This window comes from Python bivittatus, unplaced genomic scaffold (assembly GCF_059951505.1).
Source record: "Python bivittatus isolate LINGU-HERP-01145 unplaced genomic scaffold, Pbiv_v1 ctg000410_np1212, whole genome shotgun sequence".
NCBI lineage: Eukaryota > Metazoa > Chordata > Lepidosauria > Squamata > Pythonidae > Python > Python bivittatus.
In genome coordinates this window covers 5,352,467-5,377,728 of record NW_028277067.1, presented here as the reverse complement: position 1 = coordinate 5,377,728, position 25,262 = coordinate 5,352,467, and the positions used below count along the sequence as shown (strand labels likewise).

Here is a 25,262-nt window from a genome sequence, read left to right as displayed (position 1 = left end):
TTGTCTTCTGCCAGCTCAGGGATAGGTGGATAGTACTTTAACTCAATTGTGGGAAAATATTGTTTTGGCTTTCCAGGTTTCTGAATAATGTCACATCTACATACTCTCTGCCCCAGCTTCAAGATAGCTCACTTACTGTTTGTTGAGGACATTGCTGTAAAAGAGACTCTTTCTCTGAGGCTGAAGCCAGATCAAGGTGATCCAGCAAGTGGTGTTTTCCATCAGAAAAATGGAAGAAAACCACCTAGGTGAAAACTCTTTTCCATGGAAGAGGTGTCCTACTAGGCTCAATTGGCCTACTGTAAGAATGCCCTCTCCCATCTACCATAAGGCTCTATTTCTCTGTGGCCATTTCTGTTTTGGCTGTAGGAGAGAAAAGAACCTCAACTAGGAAATCTCTCTCTCTTTCGGTCAAGGAAATAATGACCTTGTGGAAGACCAGCTGGGGAAGTATTAGGACTGTCAAATGCCAGAAACAAGGGTAAGGCAGGAAGAAAACTGATTGCTGTTCTGGTGACCAGAAGAAAATGAGATTCCTTCAGCCCACTTGCACTTGATCACTGCTGAATGACTCTGCTGGCTTGGTGCAATCTGACCTTCATGTGGCTAGAGCTTCACGTAGCAGGAAGGAGATTACTTCTTTGGAAGGGAAGCTGCAGCAGCTAGCTGCTGTCCCTGTGTGAGAGCAGTGACTTTACCAGCCTCATTCCTGACGTATAGTAAAACAAATGCTGTAGGGGCAGTGGCTCTTCAAAGAGACATACTTTGCTCCTGTCTCAAGGAAGGAGGAAAGTGCATTGATGGTGTCTGTGGGAATGTGTGTGGATGAGCTTCAACTCTGTGTGGCCTCTGTAGCACAATGAGTTGATACTGTATATTTAATGTTACTGATACTAAGTCTTTTTCCTGAGCAACAGCCAAAGAGTATGTGGATAAGGGCTTCCAAATTCTCGTTTTTGACCATAGAACATTGTTCCTTAATCATAATTAAGGCTCCCAGATATGGGCTGCAATAATCCGCATGACCACTGGATTGAGATAAAAAGAGATACAGAAAACTCTAATTCTTTGCTGCCATCTGGCAGTCATCCAGATTTTTTCAGCCAGATATTAGTCCTAATCTAATTGGCCCAAGTGAATTTTCCAGGAACATAGAAAAAGGCTCAAAAGTTAGTCCTGAATATTGCTAGGGGCAATGTTTTTTGCCTGAAGAGATAATCAAAAATCACAAAAATATGGCAGGGACAGCTGATCTTCAAGTTGACTAGTCAGATATTTTCTGCCTTTTCTCTCTGACACTGGGCTTCATCGCTTCCATCCAGTACAGCTTTCCCCTGTGCTTCCCATACCATCTACAATAGCCACGTTTTCAAAGTCCAGGTCTAACATCAATCAAACCCATCCCATGCTTCCACCCAGTCATGCAAGACTAGCAAGCACCTGTTCCTTAGCTGCCCTGTGGGTTACTAATCTCCCTATTTGCTCCTGCTTTAAACTTCACTGCTGTCTGGTAAGGGAATAAAGTGGGAGATCCTGAACACTGAAAACAAAGACTGGCCACATGGCAACTGGGGCACTCTGTAGGACCCTTGACTTCCACCTCCACCACTTAGTATTCTAATCTAGCATTTTTCCTACTGGCAGTGAAGGTGTAAAGGCACCAGGTGCACCCAAGTGGATGGGAATTTTCTCTTGGAACTTCACTTGCCAATAGTAACAGCCAAAACTAAGTATTCTGCAGCCTAGGAGATGTTACCTTCAGATCCTTTGAAAAAATCTACTTCAATGAGTTTCTCTGGCTATGGAGTTAGCAAAACTGTTTCCGTTCCATCCATATGCCCCACTGCCATCAGTCTGAAGATTATATATGCATCTGTTGGGTTAAACCACATGGTAAAGACCTCCAATCTATACCTTCCTCTCTGTCCAGAGCAAGTCTGCAGAACTGGGATGAGGCAGTAAGTCTGCCTCACTCCTCTCTACCATGCCTACTCAGGATGGTTGCCTGATAGCACCCCTTGTAAGGCACAGTCATGGCAAATGAAATGCCTTTTGTGTAGAAGCTGAGAAAAAGGTTTAATCAAGTAAATGGGATCTGATTCCTGACGCACATTTCATTTGTTCCAGTCATAGGTGCAAGATTGCTATTCTGTGGCAACTGAGCTGTGAGAATCAATGAAAAGCTCACAACCTTTGCTTTAGTAGGCCAATGTTCTAGACCAGCATTTTCTTATGGATTTAAAAAAAATGTAAAGAAATGTATAACCACTTATATTTGCAACATCTCATATAGAAGCTTTCTATGCCTCTTACCATGTTATATAACTGATAATAGAAATGCCTTTGAATTTTAAATCCTTCTATTCTTTGACAAATACATTTCCCTGATGCAGGGTTTTAAAATTTAAACTGCCCACATTTCTCTTCTTTTAAATATAGTTAACACTGTTTGCACTTAAAATTCAATAGTGTTCTTTCTTTCTGACCTTTTTTTAAAAAAAATTGGAACAAGGCTAATGCTCATGGATCTTGATTATTAGGGCCCTGATCACAGAGTTTGATAGGAGTGGAACACCCACAATCATTTCCAGCAGAATTCAGAGAATTCAGATGCATTCTCGGCTCCTCACTATTTATTGACTATCGTGGGCAGTGGGGCGCAGAGAGGAGGGATTCCCTCTGTTTCCTCTTTATGTCTTAATCTGCCTGCTCTTTGTTTACAAGATTCCTAATCTTAGGGTTTTCCTTCTTGCCTTTGTTCTCTCCAACATAGACCTCCTCCTTGTAGATGCTAGGTGTTTCTGCCTACCTCTGAATTTCTGCTAAATAAACCTTTCTTTTAAGTTACAAAACCTGCTTCACTAATTGTTGCTCAGGTTTGCTTACCACTTTCCAGGAATATGTATTCAGACTGCTTCCTCCAACAAACAGTAGAACTTTTGCTTCCCTAGCTTTGCCCTACCAGATTATTTTGCAGATCCTTCAAAAATTATGCCACTGCCTATTTGATAATGTTAAGAGACTTGCACAAGACAAGGTATCTGCTGATTGGTGCATAGAGAACTAGATCCCAGAATTCAACTAGATCCTGTGTGAAGTGCATTGGCTAATTAGCTGTTAGCCATGGAAGACAACTGTGTATTTCACTTCTTGTTCAACGATCATGCCAACTGCTAGAATTTATGCTGGCCAGATATTTTGGTATTTGGCATTTTTCACACTGTGCTATCAGTTGCCAATAATATGGAATAGAGAGTCCTATAAATTCTATTAGACAGTAAATTTAATGCATAGCTACTGTTTTTCAGTAGGAATCTTGAATTTAGCATAACTTCTAGTCAATGACCCCAATTGAAATGATGAGATAACAAGATGCTTTTGCAGTAATTCTCCCTTTTCCTATTTTGATTTTATTTAGCAGGATTTTGCTCCATAGTGTTTAATCCGGATGCTTGTGCAAGGTTGACAAGTTATGTCATTGCTTGAGCTGTAACTCCCAGGGTCACAGGCAACTGCAAACCAAACAAATAAACAGTATGTCAGTTAGAAAAATGAAGCCATCTGCCTATTGCTGACATTTTTGCAATACCTGAATCTCATGGGACATATACCCATGGATGCAATATGCGTGGGTTTGAATTATATAAAATGAATTAATAATATGAGTATAAATTAACAAATAACATGAGAAAGAAAAATAATGTGTCTCAGTGAAATTTGAAGAGACGGGAAAGATGCAGTAGATCTGAATTAACCTGATGTGATCTTGTGGAGAATAGTTGATCAATACATGCCAGGAAGTAAAGATGAAGGTTTAATTTTGAATGAAGGAGCTAAAATGTATGTCAGAAGATATGAATTGGTGTCATCTAGGTGGTGTGAGTGCATATGAAAGTAGAAATCTATAAGAAGTTGATAAGTGAAGAACCAGAGATGAGCTGGGGGAAAATCATGCAACATTCTGAATCAATGTGATCTGGAAGGGAGAAATATTCTGCTGGGTGCCATGACTGAATGGTGGGGATGAGACAAGAAATACAAAACAAGTGATTGGGCCATTTTATTTATTCTATTTTTAAATAATTATTATATTATTATTTAATTAAAATAAACAAGAATGATGATTCTTTGGTGAACATCTGCTCAGAAAAAGCTGTTTATTTTGAATATGTGGTTCTAAGCATGTCTGTTCACATGTAGGCATGGCAAAGAAATTAATATAAATCTGAAAGCTTGATTTATTTGTTTATGATGAAAGACAGAGAATTAGTGAAGGATAGATGGTGAAAAGAAGTTCTGACCATTTTTGGTAGTGTCAAGGGTGGATCTTGGGAGAAATTGACCTGGAAGAAAAGAAGTAAAAGAAACAAGAATGAAAATAGAATGCTTTCAGGAAGAGAAAGTACAAATACTGTATGAAAAAGTATTAGAAGATAGAGTAATTTTCCAGCAAATGGGAAGTGGATATAAAGAAACAGGATGTAGAAGCACTTGGAGTGAAAAGAATTAGGTTACAGAGCACCACAGACATGCATGGAGTTACTCTAATGGAAAGTATGAAAAAGAATGCTTGGTGGAATAATTAATTTTAGACATATATTTAACAACTTTTATTCTTAGTATTAATAATTTTACATCATTATATTTTACAGACTGTATTTTATCACTTGGCTTCCTTTTTTTTTTTTTTTTTGGTGCCTTTTAGTCACTGTTGACTTCTGGTGACTGCCTGTACAAGACCCTGCAGTTTTCTCAGCAAGGTTTTTTGGAAGTGGTTTGCCATTGCCTTCTTCTTCCTAGGGCTGAGAGAGAGTGACTGGCCCAAGGTCACCCAGCTGGCTTTGTGCCTAAGGTGGGACTAGAACTCAGTCTCCTGTTTCTAGCCTGATGCCTTAACCACTACACCAAACTGGCTCTCATACTAGTAGCTTATTAGTAGCGCTATAATTTTACTTACAAAATTTAGAACTCTGATATTTTACATAATGTTAATAATGTAAAGCCACAGTTCCTGCATCTCTGTAGTTTTATGTTGTATTTGACTAAAATAAAGGCTATGGATGAGGAAAAATGCATATTTGAGAATGATGGCTGTTAAAATGAGGTTGAGAGAATGATATTGCATAAGGTGTATGCAGAGAAATAGGTAGGTGCAAAGAATGCAACAGACGAGATTAAGGAACAATTAAGATGAAAAGAGAGAGAGAAAATGCAGAGTGATTTGACAGAAATAAGGAATTGCTTTGAAATTGAGTAGAGAGGGTCAAACAAAGAGAATCCCTCAATCCAAAGAAGCACATGAGGTTGGAACTTGACGAAACAAAGATATTGGAAGTACAATTGCACACAATTCCAGTAAGGAACAAAATGAAGGTGGTGGTGGGGAACAGCCTTAGGAAGCCATTTGGGACATACTGTACATGAAGCGACATGTACAGGACATGGAAGCTGGGTATAATCACCAAGGAGGACCCCTAGGAAGTAGCTAATATTGGCAGAAAGTAGTTAAAAAGGCTAAAGCACACAAAGAATTTAATCTCACAAGGGAAGCTGAAGGCAACAAAAGGAAGAAAAGGGGAGAGCAGGGCCCACTGCTAGGAGAAGCTAGTAAGATAATAATAGGTGACCATGAGAGGTCAGAACTCCTCAACTCAGATTTTGCTTTGGTCTTCTCCCCACAGAGGACCTGTGTTCAAATGGAAAAAAGCAGAGTGATTGACATGAAGCAACCCAAGTTAAGTAAATAGATGGTTAAGGAGCACCTGGCTTCCAGGAACAAGTTTAAGTCTCCAAGACCGTAACAATTATATTCAAGAGTTTTGAAGGAGCTTGTAGATATCCTCTCAGAGCCCCTTTTTGTGATTTTTCAGAAATCATGAAGGATAGGTATAGTGTCAGAGGATTGAAGAAGGGCAAATATTGTTCCTTTCTTCAAAAAAGAGAAAACAGAGAACCTGGCTAATCACAGATTAGTTTCACACTGATATTAGGAAAAGCTCTGGAACACTTTATTCAACAATCAGTTTGTGAGTATTTAAAAAAGCATTCATTGTTTGACAGGAGCCAGCACGGGTTTATCAAGAGTAAAGTCATACCAAACACCATGATCTCCTTTTTCAATAGAGAGACCAGTTAAGTTAACCACAGGAATGTGGTAGACATAGTATACCTTGATTTTAGCAAAGGATTTGACAAATATCCCATGAGAGTCTAGAAGAAAAGATAGGAAATGTGAGCTGGACCAAGCTACTATTAGATGGTTGAACAATCATACCCAATAAATGTATGTTAATGACTCCATGGCAAGTGTTAAGTAGCATACCACAGGGCTCCATTCTAGATCCAGAGCTGTTCAATATATTTATAAATCACTTGGATGAGATATTAGCAAATGTGATCATCAAATTTGCAAAGGACACAAACATTACGGGGGGGGGGGGTTGGGAGGTGAGGACAGCACATAGCTTAGAGGCCAATAACAAGATTTAACAGGCTCTTGATACAGTGGAATAATCTTCTTAGTGACAAAAGTGAGTAAAATTCCAGAGAACCTCATGATATCCCAGAACAGTGATTGAAAATACCTGTAGCAATTTGATATAATCTTTTTTGGAGCATTCCATTGTGCAGGTATAGACCTTTTAGCAGCTGGCAGTGCACTGAAAAGAAATCTTGAACCCTAAATCAAATTTAGTAAAAAATATTTTATCCTAAAAGCCTCTTTGTCAAAATTAATGAATGCTCTTGCTTGACTTAACCAACAAGCCAAGAGAATTTAACCACTGCTGGGTAATCTGTGACCAATCACAAATGCTCAATCTGGTTGTGAGGATAAATCAGAAGCAAAGTCCTCAAGAAAATAAGCATGTGGATAAAATAAATACCACAGCAATTTGCACAGTCATTATGGGTGAAGTCGTTTTTCCCAAACCCTGGGCGACAGCTGTCCAGTCGAGTGACTTGGAAACTGTGCTCTATGTAACGGATTGCGGGGATGTTCACAAACTCATGTTTCAAGATGTACTGTTGTTCACGGAAAAACTCTTCGATGAGCCCTCGGGCCTAAAACATTAAAACAACAACAATAAATGAAATCATAGAAATAAACCTTGATCCCCAGTGGCCAGAAATCTTGCTCATGTGATGCAAGGCAAATCAGAGGGTAAGCTGGCTGGGGATCTTTCAGTCCTCATTGTAGGTAGATAAAGCTGAAGAGATCATGTGGTCCAGCCCCCCCTTTGCAGACTTCCAGGAAAGTAAGGCTGTTTCCTATCCTTTACTTTACACCTTTATTTATTTATTTATGGGCATTTATTGGCCATCCAACTCCAATGGAGTCTGGCCAGACTGTGGTTGCGAGGATAAATCAGAAGCAAACTCCTCAAGAAAATAATCATGTGGATAAAATAAATACCACAGCAATTTACATCAATACCTCTATAAGCCCCTAGGACAGTGTTTCTCAACCTTAGCAACTTTAAGATATATGGACTTCAATTTCCAGAATTCCCCAGCAGGCATGGCTGGCTGGGGAATTCTGGGAGTTGAAGTCCATCTATCTTAAAGTTGCTAAGGTTGAGAAACACTGCCCTAGGACAATCCTGCCTGGTCTTTGTTCCCTCTGTCTGTGGGGGAGAGCTGCCAAGGCATGTAACGTTTGTGATAAAATCCCTGCATTGGTTTCCAATAGGTTACCAGGTTTGTTTGTTTGTTTGTTTGTGATTCAAAGGGCTGATTTTAACCCCAAAGGGCCTAGATGGCTTGGCCCCCAGCTACTGTACTCTTGGGTACCTCTTCTAAGTGGAATTGAACAATCTGATATATTCCTTATGTGAGAAACTATAAGCTGCCTCTCAGTTTGGGGAGATAGTGGTGGGTGGGGGGCGGGGGCCCAGAAGCAGTGTTTCTGGGTGATGGCATCTGCTCTGTGTTATGGACGGTCCCAGAGGCCAGGTTGGCATAAATCTTGTTGGTATTCTGAAAGCGGATTAAAACAGTCAGTGAGAGAGTGGACCCCTTTTCTGGGGTCAGATTTTATTGTTATTTATGAGTTTTTATGGAAAAATGACCTGCAACCTGGTCCCCAATCTAATTTAGTAACACTGAAGAAAATGATTATGACACTTCATTGTGTGCTGAAGTATATAATTTTTAATTACTGTGTCTGTTTTGGCAGGGACACAGCTTATTGGGCTGAGGAAGACTTAATTTTATTTTAATTTTCAGACTCTGAGGGATGTGGAGCAATTGTGCTGATGCATCAGTGTCATTGAGGGGGATAGGGTTAAACATTTTTCTCTTTTTTAGTTGGTGGGATTTGGTTATTTAATTGTTGAGGTTTCAGTGGTCTCTATGCTTTGGTACCCCAAACTCCCCCTCCCCCCAAATTGCACTATTGATTCTGCATTTTGCTGCTAAAGTTGGATAATTAAATCTGCAGGGAGATTCCAGGGGGCTGAGGCAAGTTCTGGCAACCACAGTGCACAGTTTGTCACCTTCTAAACTGTTTGGTATTTGGAGTGTCCAGAAACATGCCAGTCTGAAAAAGTCTGAAAAAACCTCTGACCTTTTGAACATGGTTGTTGGTAACGTCTTCACAGTCAGAGGTGATTTGGCGGCAAATAACTTCCCAGCCAGGGGCAAATGGATTTACTGACAAAAAGAGACAAACATTTGCAGATAAAAATATACTCCTCTATGAATTGTGCCTAAATTTAGTAAAGAATTAAATCCTGGGCATTGAAATGGGACTCACAATTGTATGGATTTATGATTTCGGCCACAAAGGCTTTTTTCTGGGGCTATAACAACTCCGCCTTATGTAGAGCTGTTCCCAGGAAAGAACAATTAATTCAAAAGAGTTATAACCTGTAATGGAGCTCCATCACTGAGTTAGCCAGGCCAAAACACCCACAGTAAATTTTTATAGTGAAAGCAGAAGAAAGCAGGAAGAGAACACATGTCTGACTCCAGTTTTACCTTACTGGGTACCATGGACAGCAGCTGAAAGCATTTTTACCAGTGTCCGATCACAGTGACCGTCAAACGTCACTCACTGAGGAAATATTTCCCAATGTTTCTGTGCCAAAAACATTGCAGTGAATTCACGGTGCATACCCAACTCACGATACAGATTATTCATACCATCACCTCATCTCAGAAATGCAACAACTCCATCTTTCAGCTGAGCTTTCAATACATCTAAGAATTTTTGCTGATGCTGAATAAAATCAAGATTTAGAGAGCTCCCTTTCTATTCTTTGTTCTCCACTGATTATCCATAGCAAACCTTTCTGTGTATTGAATTCAGGAGAAGATATTTTGGGGCCAAACATGGCATTTTCAAGGGGGAGAACTAGTATGGCTCATTTCAGAAACCAAAATGAGAGCAGCCAGGTCTGCATCAAATGGATAAAGTCTGATGTTTGCAAGAACACAGAACCAGATTAAAGGGATTGTGATTTGGTGAGATTATACTATCAGTAAGAAAGGCACTGAAATCATCGTTATATGGATCAGGGACTCTTTTTACACAGTTCAGCTCCCCACAGGTCCCATTACCTTCTTCAAATAAACAAAGACCATGATGGCAAAAAAACCCCTTTTTCACTTTTATATTACCTTGAAAAACAATGAACAGTTCATCTACCAATCCATGTTTGGGTCGCTTGACATGAAAACACCTGTATGATGGATTGACAACGTGGCATTTCAGATAAGCAAGCAGATTATTCAAGATTTTCTTTAGTTCTTCAAAGAATTGTCCATTAGCTGCTAGTTTGCACTCTTTGGTTGTAAAGTGAACAGATATACGATAAGTATAGTCTGGTTCTCGATATGCTTCAAAAGGTGGGAAGAGGAAGGAAATATATGAAAATGTAAGTGGCAGGGAATGTAATATATTGTTGTTCATCTCTTAGTTTATAAAGTATTGACACAAATCAGGAATTCTATCAATAGAGGCGAATATGTGTAGCTCAGGGTTGAACTGTGGAGTCCTTGGGGTTCTCTGAGCTTGGTTGTTTCCTTGCAGATGTTTCAGTGGGGCACTGAAGATGTTACCTAGCTGGGTAACGAAACATCTGCAAGGAAAGAACCAAGCTCAGAGAACCCCAAGGACTCCATAGGAATTCTATATCAGATAAAAATCTAGAGCATTCTCCCTGAGAATGTGTGCTTTCAAAGTATCAACAATCTTTCTGACAAACTGATGAATTGAAGTCCATGAATATGCCACAACTGGACTTCAGGATAGTTGTTCCAATAGTGTGGCCAGTATTTTCTTTTTCTCACAGTTTATCAAGGCAGGGGGTGGGTGGGGACAGAATCTCTCCATAGTGTCTGTGTCTGTCTGTATATTTCTGCTTGCTACTTGAATGTACATATTTCATAGGATATTTGGGCTAGCATGTAGTTGTAGCAAAAGAGAGAAGAAATCTAAAAACAGGTCCTTCACTGAAGGTGTAATTGTTACCTAGCCCAGTGTTTCTCAACCTCAGCAACTTTAAGAGGTGTGGACTTCAACCCCCAGAATTCCCCAGCCAGCAGGGACCAACTAAAAACCTGCTGAAGGTATGAGTTAATGGAGGATCATAATTTTGGAACAACTGAAGACATTAGCATTGTTTTTAATACAATGTGAAATAGTATAAACTGTTTAGAGTCCGGCAAAATGCTAGACGACTGTAGGTGAAAATGGGATTGATCCATTTTTTGGTACAGCGTACTGTGGGAAACCAAGTCATTTTCTTAGCATTGTGTTAATCAGGCTATCACATTTAATGGGATATAACATGTTATAGGAATCCACCAAGTGGGTTTTGTTAACCGGTTAACAGATTTAGGGTGTAGTGTAAACACTGGTATCATATAGGATGGAATCATAATCTTTTCTTGAAGGGATCACATACACACTTTTTAAAATTAAAAATTAAGAAACCCAAAATAGTACAGTTTCACAGGAAACATATTGTAAAAGATTTAACTGTTGAGATTTTGGGCATTTTTATTTTGGAGGTTAGTGGGTGCCATCTAGTGGCAACATGGCTCCATGTTGTCCATTCCCCTTCCCCACCATGTAGACTACTGTATGCATTTTAAGGGTAAACAAGATGTCCTAGAATTGTTTTTTGACCTTGGGAAGAAAAAGGAGAGAGAGGTTTCTTAATTGGATTAAAACAATTATGAGAAGGTTGGGACAGAAGAAGAGACCTTTTCAATATTATGCTAGCGGAATATTTGTTCTGTTAGAATCCCTTCAGCTATTTACTCACTATAATGGAAAAAATGCATAGGCATTTGTGAACGTATTTAGAGGGGAGAGATTCTTTTGATCAGAAAAGTGGCCCACGGGGAAAAAACTAAGCACCCTCTTTCTCTGATACAATTGTTCCAATCAAATTCAGACTCCTACATGGACATAATAAGGTAAAAAGCAAGAATAAGAAAGACACTGGGAGATATTTCCATCATGTTGAGTTGCCCCCAAAGCTCTGTGAGTGGGCTGGAGGAAGTCCTTCCTACTGAATATTTTGCCTGAAGTTTAAATGTTCATAGCAACCAACCTCTTCATTTGCCCCCAAATTATTTTCCAACTCATAGCAGAAAAAAATATTGCCTACAGATCTTTTCCAGTGCAGGAAAGAAAGATAGAAACCGGTAAAGTTTTTATTAGAGCATTTATGTGACTATTTATGTTTGCACTGTGAATCTTTCAACTTCTAACATAATATTTACCAATTTTCATACAATTAAAATTCTATTGCATGTCTAATGGAATACTCTGTTTTAAATTGTTTCTTTTAGGAGACTACAGGTGAAAAGATATTTTGAACATCCAAACTTTTTAAAATGTTTGTTTTTTATTTGGATCTGAAGCTCAGATTCGCCTAATTCAGCCCCAATGAGGAGCAAGTAGGCCCAGCCTAGAGTAGGGCAGAGTAAGGATAGAGTTTGTTTCTCTTACCATAAACCATAAATTTATACGTCTTGAATCTTTCTTCTTCTGCTTGCATGTCATTTCGAAAAACTCTGTAAGAAAGTGTGCACATATAAGATCCAGACATGCGCTCCTTGAAACCAAGCAACATCAGCTTTCCAGTTTCTGTGAGGTTCACATAGCTTTTTCCTGTAACAGAAATGAGAAACCAGGTCATCAGAAGTCAAGCTTGGGTCTAGAGATTTTGGGTTCTAAAGCAGCAGCCCCAGGAAGGTAAGGAGTGGGTATCGTATTAGTAGGAGGCATCTCAAGTTTGTTTCCTGGTTTTAACAGTGGCATTCAAGGCCCTTAATAAATTAGGACCCTGATCCTTGAAGGGTGTCTCTCCCAGTATGTACCTGTCCAAATATTAAGATCTACAAGTGTGCGTGTGTTGGGAGGGGGTGGTAGTTTCAATGTCCTACAGTTCGGGGACAATGTGGAGGAGAACTTTCTCTGCTGTGGCATCCCAACTGTGGGATGTCCTTCTCCTGGAGGCAAAATAGCACTTTTTGCTCATTTTAATCAGTTTTTGTGCTCTGTTTTGTGGATTGTAAACAGCCAAGAGATCCTCTAGTTAGTGGCTGGGCTAGAAACATTTTCAGTAAATACAGGTAGTCCTTGCTTAACAATGGTAATTGGGACTGGAATTTCTATCGCTAAGTGATGCGGTCGTAAAGTGTGACCTCATGTGACTGTGCTGCTTAGCGATGGAAATTCCAGCACTTCTAGTTGCTGTTGTTAAGCAAATCACCACAGATTGTTAAGTGGGGATATCATGTGGTTGCCATTTGCTACCTCCTACCGGCTTCCCCATTGACTTTGCTTGTAGGAAGCCAGCAAAGAAGGTCACAAATGGTGATTGCATGACCGTGGGATGCTGCAATGTTGTAATTGTGAACTGGGTGACAACCGCCTGGATCATAATTGCATGACTGTGGGGATGCTGTGACCGACGTAAGTCCGAGCACTGGTCATAAATACCACTTGTTCAGCACTTTTGTAAGTTCGAAGGGTTGATGAAGACCACCCATAAACTATTTTGTTCTTTCTCCTAAAACCCCTCCCCTTGGTTATTTTCACAGACACATTGGACGTTAATGAGATTCATGTTCCTGCAGTTCCATCCATTGCCTGTGGATGTTTGTTTTGGAATTGATCAGACTTCTGGATGCTCCCCTGCGCCCCCCCCCCACTTCCTGATTCACATCTCTACCAGCTGAATTTGAGGAAAAGCCTCATGAGGGCAGGACAGTTTGCAAAACCCACAGGCATCACGACATATATGCTTGGGAAGGGGCAGTAGAAGTGGTTTGGTTTTTAATATAAGATTGGGGGAATAGCTGATTTAATAAATCATGGAGTACTGGAAGTGGTGGTGGGGACAGAAGGAATGAAGTAGTGGCTGACCAATTTCCATACTCAACACTCAGCTAGTTCTGATTGGTTGAAAATGCTATTCCTGGATATGCACAAGCTGCAGCAGCAGATAGCAAATTTGAAACAGAGGAACTGGGGGTTTGGTCCAGGGCATGTCAAGAATGAGCTGCAAATTGGGCAGACTGTCATGTGGCAGAGTTCCCTGTAACTGTAGATATCAAAACATGGCTCTGAACAGCGATTAAAAGAAGTCTGCCTTAGGCCAGAAACTTGGTGGATTCTGTAGCACAGACCTAGATAACTGCAAAGATCATCAATCTGGCACCATTTGCAGGCCTCACCACAGCTACATCTACCATCAACCATAAATTCTCTTTTTTCTTTGAGGAGGTCTTCATTGTAGAACAAACTACTGCTGGAGCTGAGGCAAGCATTCGCCTGCTTATTACAGTTCAGGAGCAGGGTTAAACCATATTTTCTCACCTAGGCATTTTAAAATGTTAAGAATTTCATGTTGGTGGTTTTAAAATGATTATAGTACATATATAGGAAGCTGCTGGGAAAGCTAATTCTAAGGTCTAGTTGCCATCAATGATCAAAGCTGATGACACTCAGTTATACTTCTCCTTTCTTGCAAATGCAGGTTTAGGTGATCCCAGACCCTTCACACACCTTCAAGCTGTAAAGGGTCAGGGAGAATAAGCTGAAGCTGTATTCAGATGGAACAAACAGAGTTATCACTCTGTTGATTCTGGGGGCTGATTTCCAGGATCCAGAAGATATACCTGTTCTGGGTGTCATTGCACTCCTTCTTAAGGAGCATGTCTGGATCCAACACTAAGACTGGGCAGGTAAATAGTATCTGTGAGGAGGGCACACTTTTATTAGCTTTGATGAAGAATGCAGGGGCATCCCTATCTGGAGAAGAGAGATCTGGTTTCAGTGACTCATATTCTGAAAACGCTGCCAGAATGTGGTATCACAATGGATTCTTTACCTTTATAGGTGATCTGGAAATTGTAACTGGCCTAAAATGTAGCAGTACATTTTAGCAGTGAAAATTATTTCCTCATGGTCTACATTACCCCCACCTCTACCCCCTTTCTGAAACAACTTCACTGGTTGCTGATTGCATTCTGAACTCAGGTTAGGATGCTCATGGTGGTATATGAAGCTTTACATGGTTGTTGTTGTTGTTGTTTAGTCGTTAAGTCGTGTCCGACTCTCCGTGACCCCATGAACCATACTGCGCCAGGCCTTCCGGTCCTTCACTGCCTCCCTGAGTTTGCTCAGTTTCATGCTCATTGCTTCAGTGATGCTATCTAACCATCTCATCCTCTGCCGTCCTCTTCTCCTTTTGCCTTCAATCTTTCCCAGCATCAGGGTCTTTTCCAAAGAGTCCTCTCTTCGCATTAGGTGACCAAAGTATCTGAGCTTGAGCTTCATTATCGATCCTTCCAATGAGCAATCAGGGTTGATTTCCTTTAAGATTGACTGGTTTGACCTCCTAGCAGTCCAGGGGACTCTCAAGAGTCTTCTCCAGCACCACAGTTCAAAGGCATCAATTCTTCGGCGCTCCGCCTTCTTTATGGTCCAGCTCTCACAGCCATACATTACTACTGGAAAAACCATAGCTTTGACTATGCGGATCTTTGTCGGCAAGGCGACGTCTCTGCTTTTTAATATGCTATCTAGGCTTGCCATAGCTTTCCTCCCAAGGAGCAAGCGTCTTTTAATTTCATGGCTGCAGTCTCCGTCTGCGGTGATCTTGGAGCCCAAATAAATGAAGTCTGTTACTGCTTCCATTTCTACCCCTTCTATTTGCCAGGAATTGATGGGTCCAGATGCCATGATCTTAGTTTTTTAATGTTGAGTTTCAAACCAGCTTTCGCACTCTCCTCTTTCACCCTCATCAAGAGGCTCTTTAGTTCTTCTTCACTTTCTGCCATTAGGGTGGTATCGTCTGCATATCTGAGGTTGTTGATGATTCTCCCTGCAATCTTAATTCCGGCTTGTGATTCTTCCAGCCTGGCATTTCTCATGATGTACTCTGCATATAGGTTAAATAAGCAGGGTGACAGTATACAGCCTTGTCGTACACCTTTCCCTATTTTGAACCAATCGGTTGTTCCGTGACTGGTTCTAACTGTTGCTTCTTGGCCTGCATACAGATTTCTCAGGAGACAGGTAAGGTGGTCTGGTACTCCCATCTCTTTAAGAATTTGCCACAGTTTGTTGTGATCCACACAATCAAAGGCTTTTGCATAGTCAATGAAGCAGAAGTAGATATTTTTCTGGAACTCTCGTGCTTTCTCCATGATCCAGCGAATGTTGGCGATTTGATCTCTAGTTCCTCTGCCTCTTCGAAACCCAGCTTGTACATCCGGTAGTTCTCGGTTCATGTATTGCTGAAGCCTAGCTTGTAGGATTTTGAGCATAACCTTGCTAGCATGTGAAATGAGTGCAATTGTGCGATAGTTTGAGCATTCTTTGGCATTGCCCTTCTTTGGAATTGGAACGTAAACTGACCTTTTCCAATCCCGTGGCCACTGTTGCGTTTTCCAAACTTGCTGGCATATTGAGTGCAGCACTTTAACACCATCGTCTTTTAGTATTTTAAATAACTCAGCTGGAATACTGTCATCTCCACTAGCTTTGTTGTTAGCAATGCTTCCTAAGGCCCACTTGACTTCACTCTCTAGGATGTCTGGCTCAAGGTCAGCGATCACACCAGCGTGGACATCAGGGACATTAAGATCTTTCTTGTATAGTTCTTCTGTGTATTCTTGCCACCTCTTCTTAATCTCTTCTGCTTCTGTTAGGTCCCTGCCTTTTTTGTCCTTTATCATGCCCATCTTTGCACTAAACGTTCCTTTCATATCTCCAATTTTCTTGAAGAGATCTCTAGTCTTCCCCATTCTATTGTTTTCCTCAATTTCTTTGCATTGTTCATTTAAGAAGGCTTTCTTATCTCTCCTTGCTATTCTCTGGAAATCTGCATTCAGTTGCTTATATCTTTCCCTTTCACCCTTGCTTTTCGCATTCCTTCTTTCCACAGCTATTTGTAAAGCCTCATCAGACAGCCATTTTGCTTTCTTGCATTTCTTTTCTTTGGGATGGTTTTAGTTGCTGCCTCCTGTACAATGTTACGGACCTCCGTCCATAGTTCTTCAGGCACTCTGTCTACCAAATCTAATCCTCTAAATCTATTCATCACCTTCACTGTGTACTCACAAGGAATATGATCTAAGTCATACCTGAGTGGTCTAGTGGTTTTCCCTACATTCTTCAATTTAAGCCTAAATTTTGCAGTAAGAAGCTCATGATCTGAGCCACAGTCAGCTCCTGGTCTTGTTTTTGCTGTCTGTATAGAGCTTCTCCATCTTTGGCTGCAAAGTATGTAATCAATCTGGTTTCGGTATTGACCATCTGGTGATGTCCATGTGTAGAGTCGTCTCTTGTGTTGTTGGAAAAGAGTGTTTGCTATGACTAGCTTGTTCTCTTGACAGAACTCTATTAGCCTTTGCCCTGCTTCATTTTGTACTCCAAGGCCAAACTTGCCTGTTATTCCGATTACTCCTTGACTTCCTACTTTAGCATTCCAATCCCCTATGATGAAAAGGACATCTTTTTGGTGCTAGTTCTAGAAGATGTTGTAGGTCTTCATAGAAGCGGTCAACCTCAGCTTCTTCAGCATCAGTGGTTGGGGCATAGACTTGGATGACTGTGATATTGAATGGTTTGCCTTGGATACGCACTGAGATCATTCTGTCGTTTTTGAGGTTGTACCCCATTACTGCCTTTCCGACTCTCTTATTGACTATGATTGCAACTCCATTTCTTCTAAGGGTTTCTTGCCCACAGTAGTAGATATAATGGTCACCCGAATTAAATTCACCCATTCCCGTCCATTTCAGTTCGCTGATTCCCAAGATGTCGATGTTCAGTCTTGTCATCTCATGCTTGACCACATCCAGCTTGCCTTGGTTCATAGATCTTACATTCCAGGTACCTATACAATATTGTTCTTTGCAGCATCGGACCTTCTTTTCGCTTCCAGATACATCCACAGCTGAACGTCCTTTCGGCTTTGGCCCAGCCGCTTCACTCTTTCTGGAGCTACTTGGAATTGCCCTCCGCTCTTCCCCAGTAGCATATTGGACACCTTCCGACCTGAGGGGCTCATCTTCCGGCGTCATATCTTTTAGCCTTTTAACATTGTCCATGGGGTTTTCTTGGCAAGGATACTGGAGTGGGTTGCCATTTCCTTCTCCAGTGGACCACATTTTGTCAGAACTCTCTGTCATGACCTGTCCGTCTTGGGTGGCCCTGCACGGTATAGCTCATGGCTTCACTGAGTTACGCAAGCCCCTTCGCCACGACAAGGCAGTGATCCATGAAGGGGTTTACATGGTTAGGCCAAAGGTATTTACAGGACCGCATATCCTCATATTAAGGGTATGGATTAAGAACTCGGTCATCAAACAGGCATGTTTTGTAGGTCTCACCATAGGTATGTTTAACATCAGTGACCAATTCAGCTTTCTCTGTGGTGGAGCCCACATTACTGAATACATTGCCATGAAAGTTTGTTCGTTTGTTCATTTATATTGATAGGGCAGCCCATCTCATCATTCTGACTCTGGGCTGCTAATAACAATTAAAAAATACAAGCAAACAACAACATAACAACAAATACAAAATTGGCAGCTAAGATAAAACTAGAAACAAACATCCAAAATCCAATATCAACATAACCATCTCATTCTGCCTACATTCTGACCCCTATGCCAGGTAGCATAGCTTCAAGGCCTTACAAAAGGCCAACAAGGTTGGAGCTAGTCTGTTCTCTGTTCCAAAGAGTGGGCACCACAAGAGAACAAGCTCTCTTCCTCTCTTCCAGATGGCACTAATGGCCTAGCATGCCTCTCCTGCCAGATCCGATGCGACGGGTAGACACAATTGGGGAGAGACAGTCCCACAAATAACCTGGCCCCATGCCATGAGGGGCTTTATAGGTAACTACCAGCACCTTGAATTGAACCTAGAAGCTTAATGGCAACCAGTGCAATCTGCAGAGCAGAGGTGTTAACATGTGCTGATCAAAGTACACACATAACTTCCTGTCCTGCTGCATTTTGAATCATCTGCAGCTTTTGAATGCTCTTCAAGGGCAACACCATGTAGAGCACTTTGCAGGAGTCCATTCTGGAGGTGACTAAGGCATGAGTGACGGTGAACAGAGCCTCCTGGTCCAAGAACAGGCACAATTGGTGCACAATGCGAAGTTGTACAAAAGCCCTCCTGGCCATGGCTGCCACCTATTCCTCGAACAGAAGCCATGAGTCCAGGAAGACTCCCAAATTGCACCGTGGACAGCCTAGAACCCAGAGCTATTCAGTCTTGTTAGGGTTGAGCTGAAGCCTGAAACCCACACAGCCTCCAGACACTGAGACAGAACCTGCACAGCAGCATCACTCAGGCAGCCTGGGGTGGAGATATAAAGCTGGGTGGGCTAGATGTTTTTTCACTTATCAACAGCAACTGGAACTGGCCCTGAACACAGGAAAAGAACCAGTGCAACACCATGTTGCCCACTCTCAGTCCCCAAAGCTGCTCCAGCAGGTTACCATGATCGATGGTAGTGAAGGCTGCAGAGAGGTCAAGAAGAGCAAGGATGGATGCACTACTCTCATCTCACTCCTGCCAGTTTATCTATAAGCATGATCAATGCCATTTTGGTCCCATACCCAGGGTTTTCTGGAGCTACATGACCACCTTTTCTACAGCCTTCCCTAAAATGGGAAGGTTGGATGGTTGGGTCTAGCAATGGCTTCTTGGGGAGTGGGTGAATTCCCCACTGCCAGAACCTAACCACATGTCACCTCCTGGGAGGTGTTAGCCAACCAGGAGGAACATGGATCTATTATACAGGTGGCTGAGCTGGTAGTCCCAAGAATCCTGTCCAGTTCATCAGGACCAACAAGATCAAACTCCACCCAGTTAATCAATCTAGAATTAGCCCCAGTCACCTTGATAAGACCTGCTTCAAAGCTAGAATCCAACTTGGAGCAAATCTGAGTGACATTATCTGACAGATACCTAGCTTATTCCTTACAGTGACCTTGCAGGTAAACTTCTAAGCCAGCCTTTCCCAGGAGGGCCCAGATTTCCTCAAACAAGGCCACTGGGTGGCTATCTGCAGATGCAATAAGGGCAGAGAAATACTGATGTTTTGCTGCCCCTTACCGCCATGAAATAGGCTCTAAAGCAGCTCTAACTTGTGCTTTGTTGGGTTCACTCCTTATCCACCTTCACTTTAGGTCTCTCTTAACCTATTTCAGCTCCTCTGTAGACCAAGGGGAGTTTTAGGATCCATGGCAGGAGAGAGGCCATATGGGCAAGATCCAATCCAAGGCTCCGGCTGCCCTCTCATTCCAGGTAGCATTGAAAGCTTTCGTTGGCCCATGCAGGAAACCATCAGGAACAACCCCAAGTTCCCTCTGGAACCCAATAGGGTCCATTAGTTGCCTGGGGTGGACTGCTTGAGTAGGTCCTGCCTCCCTGTGACAGGGGACAATACCAGAGAACTCCAGGGCTACCAGAGAGTGATCTGATCATGAGAAGGGAGCCATAGATGCCTCCCCCAATTCCAGATTACATTCCTATGCTCTGACAAGAAAAAAGATTAGGTGTATGAGCACCGTCATGCATCAGGCCCTTGATGACCTGGGTCATCATGACAGCCACGGTGGTCATGGACTCTCAAAGAGCCTCCGACTCTGCAAACCAGGAAGCTGAAACAAATTCCTTCATTTACAACTTCAAAACATAGTTATTTTCCTAAACATCATGTTTACAGCTTTTGTGTATTGATGTTGTTATTATTACTGATATTGTTAATATACCTTGTATGCCACTCAGAGCAGTAACATTTTCAAAATAAATAAAGCTGCCAGGACCATTTGGATAGGGTAAATTTTCCGAACAAATGAATAGTTTGATCTCTTGATAAAAATGTAACTTACTTTTTAGAGTCTGTCCATTTGGTCCAACCCACAGGTAGTTGGGGTCTATAACTTCACTTTGTGAAAGAGACAAGTCCATGCAGACAAGATAAGGGCTATTTCTGTGCACTCTGACATAGACATTGACTGCAGAAGAAGATGAAACAGGCATCTTCCATAGCTATTGTGCAAAATGACAACACAGAGAAAATTAAAGCTTCCCTTAGCCTCCACTTGAGCACACATCCAGCGAAGTAGAACCCGCATCTCTCTGAGTAAGAGCAGTCTGACGGGGGAATCAACTGTTCAGAGAAACGAGGGCCCCCACTCCACTGAAAATGTTTATGAGGACTAGTCAGTCATCTGTCAGGGATGCTTTAATCTGGATTTGTACTCTGAGCTGGTGACAGGACTCAGCGGCCTAAATCAGTGTTTCTCACCTTCAGCAATTTTATAAGATGTGCGGACTTCAACTCCCAGAATTGCTGGCTGGGGAATTCTGGGAGTTGAAGTCCTCATATCGTAAAGTTGCTGAGGTTGAGAAACACTGGTCTAAATGACTTTTTCTATCAGGAATAAAAATTCTCAGCCTACAGTACTCGCCTTCACCCCCGCTATTGTTTAAAGGTATTCAAAATGTTTTCTTCACAAAACCTCCTATTTTGAGTGTGAAACTGCTGGTTTTGATTGTGAAATGAATTGTTTTGAGCAAGTGTTTTGAGCACGGGATTGTTTCACACTTGAAATAGTTGTTTTGAACACAGAACAATTTCAGAATGTTCTAAGTCTAGTTTCAGGAAATGTCATGCTTGAAATAGTTGGAAAGGATCGATCTGCATACCCACCCTTAGTTGCTTTATGGGCAGTGGGTTTTCGTATGGCGGAGAATTCAAATCTTCTGGTCTCCCCTGTAGTAATGTAGCTCAGATACAGATTTACCATCTTAGGGAAAAATAGGCTAAGGGACCATATGTTGGTATTTTGACAGAAAGGGTTTACCTATTTTTCTTGACCTCATGACATTCCTATTGGCTCTAGGCTCCAGATTCCTGCCCTACACTGCTCTAAAATGGGCTATGCCATTCAGAATGTTGGCAGTCCATAGCATATGATTTTCAAAATTAATCAAAGTTTCCTCTGGGTCTGCTATAAAAGCATAATATTTCCTCCTCCTCCTCTTCTTCCTCTTCCTCTTCCTCTTCCTCTTCCTCTTCCTTCTTCTTCTTTATCTAAAATGATGGTGTTTCCTATTTATAAATAAGTGACGCTTGGGGTCTGCCCCAGTTAGAACATAGAATGTCATTCTTGGTTTTAATTGACCCAAAGATAATAAGTTTGGTTTTTACAGACTAATAATTTGTTTATGCTTATTTTCTTGATAAATCAGAATACACACATATTCCTTGCATCATCTTACTGCTCAATTTAAAATATAAAATGTTACCTTTATGATTGATGTTGCCATATATGTAATTCTTTTTAATTAACTTAACAGAATACTGTGTTTTGTCCACTTCATTTTCTACTGCAGGAGAAATAAAAGTATGAAATGTTTATTGTTCAGATTAGACCTGGGAGATCAGGTGCAAATGCTTGCTTTCAAGAAGTTTGTCATTTAAAAATATATTTTTAGCATTTTTTTAAATGCAAAGGTTTTAGTTACCACTTCCCCAAATGTATATAGTTAAATATAAATTTCCCAAAGATATTTTAATGCAAATTTTCCTGACATTATTCTTTGTTATATCAATTTCCCTGATGCAGAATTTTTAATTTTTACCATAGTAATCTCTTGTCTTCATACATTTTTTTCCTATACAATGTTCAGAACATGTCTCACAAATGAATTATTTTGTATGGACATTCGACCCAAGAAGAAGAACACAGTAAGGCCCCATTTGGTACTGCTATCCATGTTGCACTAGAGACCATTTTGGCAGATTTCACAAACTCACTTCCATACAAATCCATTTATTTCATAATCCCTGGCTCCTAAGATTCTATTTCCTCTTTTTCCCTTCCTTCCTTCCTTCCTTCCTTCCTTCCTTCCTTCCTTCCTTCCTTCCTTCCTTCCTTCCTTCCTTCCTTCCCTCCCTCCCTCCCTCCCTCCCTCCCTTCCTGTTAGGTAAGAAAGAAGAAACTATAAAAAAACACAAGAGAATCCCACATGGGAAACAATGGAAGTGACTCAGAATGAACACAGGGCAAAGCCTTCACCACTGGCAGACAATGAAGGGCTTTCCTTCCTCATGATTTATAGTGTCATCTAGCATCATCCAACCATCATTGTGAAGATAAATGTGCAACGAGAAAAGATTTATATTGCCTCAGCAATAGCTGGGTGATCCTAGAAGAAACTACTAGTGAGAAAATGGCCCAAGAGAACTGTCTGTGAGAAGAAGGAAAGGAGAACAAACTTGCTGTAGCTGCTTCCTCTTGGTACAAGGCTCAGGGAGTCACTGTGGGCAGCGTTAAGGACTCAACAGTCACTGACTTGATCAGAAACTTTTGAGTTCTGGGTGTTCACCTAAAGTTTGCATTCAAATATTTTGAGAAAGGGTTTATTTAACAGTTTTTCTGCAATAGTTAGGTCTGCATAGTCCCAGCAATAAAATAGCACGCACTAACCAGCTAGCCTAGTATCTGGACTCTGAGGATCAGATTAAGCAGTCGCCAAAATAGCCAGGAGGAATATCAGCACCACTCAGAGGCTGTTTCCGGAAAAGGGCTGCACGTGACTAGTTAGCTCGGTCTCTTGTGTATCAAGTGTTAATAAAGTCCCAAATGTCTTCTTGGAATAAAGGCAGAGAGCTGTTTTTCGTACTTACTGATGCAAGTAGGTAGCTTTAAACTACAAATCATGATCTTGCAGAGATCATTATTGCTTAGATCAGTGTTTCTCAACCTTGGCAATTTTCAGATGGGTGGAGTTCAACTTTCAGAATTCCCCAGCCAGCAGGAATTCTGGGAGTTGAACTCCATCCATCTGAAAGTTGCCAAGGTTGAGAAACTCTGGCTTAGATGTTGATGTGTCTAATCTTAATTTGTAAAGCATACAACTAACATTTCTGTCTCCACCTCCCCCATCAGTTCCTGGATTTACAACTCTCTCTACATTTTTGATATGCAATGAGAGAAAGCCTGTTTCCAACTGATTTTTTAAAAAATACTCTGGTAAAGAGATTATCTTAGAAATAAGCATAAGTTTGCTGTAAGAAAAAAGAATATATTTATCAACTTAGCATAAAATGAGTATCTGTAATCTTATTTTTATCATGTAATGTGTGTGTGTGTGTGTGTGTGTGTGTGTGTGTTAAAAGGATTAAAAGGATATTTGGGCACTTTAACAATTAAATATTTTTCAATTATTCTTGGGCGGTCATTTTGTTCCTCCATTAGATGTGGGGCCCTGGACTTTGCCTCATGAGTCAAGCCCTCGCTCTACCATGGTTTTGACCTCCTATTTGTTGTCTTTGGACAAACCCAGTTTAAGCAAAAGACATGCTTCCAGACATTCATATATTATCTGCCAGGCTTGTGTCCTGAGGTTACCAGGAAGGACTTTGCCTACTTCTAAAAAATTATTTAAAGAATTGAAATTACTACTTGGAATCTTTTATTGCTCCATATTAATATTTTACCAACAAGTTTCTTTTGATAACATATATATTAGCATTTTCTTCAGACACAGCAGCTGACTATGTACGTACTCATACTGAGCCAAAAACATCCACCTGTGTGCACTTGTAACAGTTTGTTCTGCTGGATCGTATAATATATCCCACTTTTCCAAACCTGGCATTTTTCATACATGATTGATTACTGCTGCTTGATTACTGCTTGATTACTAATCCATAGTCAGCATGGCTAAACCTTCAGGGTCTTTTTCTTTGGTGGACAAATTAGTATTTAAAGTATTAAACTTTAAATCTAGCTCTTAGATGACTCAGTTGTGAAAAAAGAAAATATCCTTTGACGCTTTTGGCTCCTAGGTAGCGTATTTTGAAGGTGAGATCTAGGACTCACAGATCAGCTCGTGGGAGTTCACGTGCAAATTAATGTGATGAACTCTAGCATAGTACCTTCAAAACATTCCATTTTCACAGAATGGTTGAACATTTGTGTTAAGAATTCCTTTCCCACAAGACCCTTGGATGTTACAGATCATTCTAGGCTGAAAATTCGTAAGGGGCATTGCACAGGCCATTTGTGTCTCACTGTTGCTCTACTCAAGTTGAGGAAGCAAATATTATACACCAAGCAGTTACAGGTTGGGACAAAGACTTAACATTGGGGAGCTAATTCTTTTCCATAGAAGTGTAAATACTGAGAAATCTTTTAACTGAGAAACTTATGCCTCCAAGGAGAAGGCTCCATGTTTCCTAAAGCAAAATTTACCTGAAAAGTAAAGAGAACTGAATGTAGTTCAGGGAAATAAAGACCTAATCTTCAATCTTTTGCATTGCTTTCTCAGATTGCTCTATTTATTCCAGATGTTGAATTTAAGCAGAGAAACTGTTGATCAGGATAAATTATTAGAGAGGTATAAATACCAAACAAATAGAGGTGCCATAAGGAATTCTTCCCCTCATACACTCACACACACCTGTCCTGTACAATGTATCCAGGAAATATACAACAATAAACTATATATAAAAAAACATTAAAATAAAACAAACTTCAAAAAATGGAATCCTAATCATGGGCTGTAAATGTATACAAAAGCACATTTGTAAATTCACAAATGGCGAGACAAATAAAACTGTAACAGATGGTGCATAATTTATTTCTGAGGCTGGGGGTAGTCCAGAGAATTGGCACAAAAATAAACACAGTACATTAAAAATCAGGTTCTAATCAAGGATACTACTTTAAGAGACTTTAAGGACATGTTTTCT

At 40.8% G+C, this 25,262-nt stretch overlaps 1 protein-coding gene across 1 annotated transcript; it reads right to left on the bottom strand.

Annotated features, from left to right (window-relative positions):
* Positions 1–3,388: 3,388 nt before the first annotated feature.
* Positions 3,389–23,282, bottom strand: ZPBP2 (zona pellucida binding protein 2). The gene is made up of 8 exons (XM_088143415.1): positions 23,193–23,282; positions 21,809–21,889; positions 20,386–20,545; positions 11,966–12,127; positions 8,567–8,652; positions 6,885–7,062; positions 6,170–6,210; positions 3,389–3,512 (listed from the first exon to the last, which is right to left on the bottom strand). Exons 2-8 carry the CDS (start codon positions 21,827–21,829, stop codon positions 3,471–3,473), a joined length of 690 nt encoding a protein of 229 aa, XP_087999541.1. The 5' UTR covers positions 21,830–21,889; positions 23,193–23,282; the 3' UTR covers positions 3,389–3,470.
* Between the last annotated feature and the right edge of the window lie 1,980 nt (positions 23,283–25,262).

Excerpts from the sequence above, each read along its gene's own strand:
- ZPBP2 (XM_088143415.1), bottom strand. The coding sequence starts at position 21,829 with ATGGCAACATCAATCATAAAG. Across the intron at positions 20,546-21,808 it reads TGGCAACATCAATCATAAAG|CTATGGAAGATGCCTGTTTC; the intron begins GTAACATTTTAT and ends TTTGCACAATAG. Across the intron at positions 8,653-11,965 it reads GTATAAATTTATGGTTTATG|TAAATCCATTTGCCCCTGGC; the intron begins GTAAGAGAAACA and ends TCTTTTTGTCAG.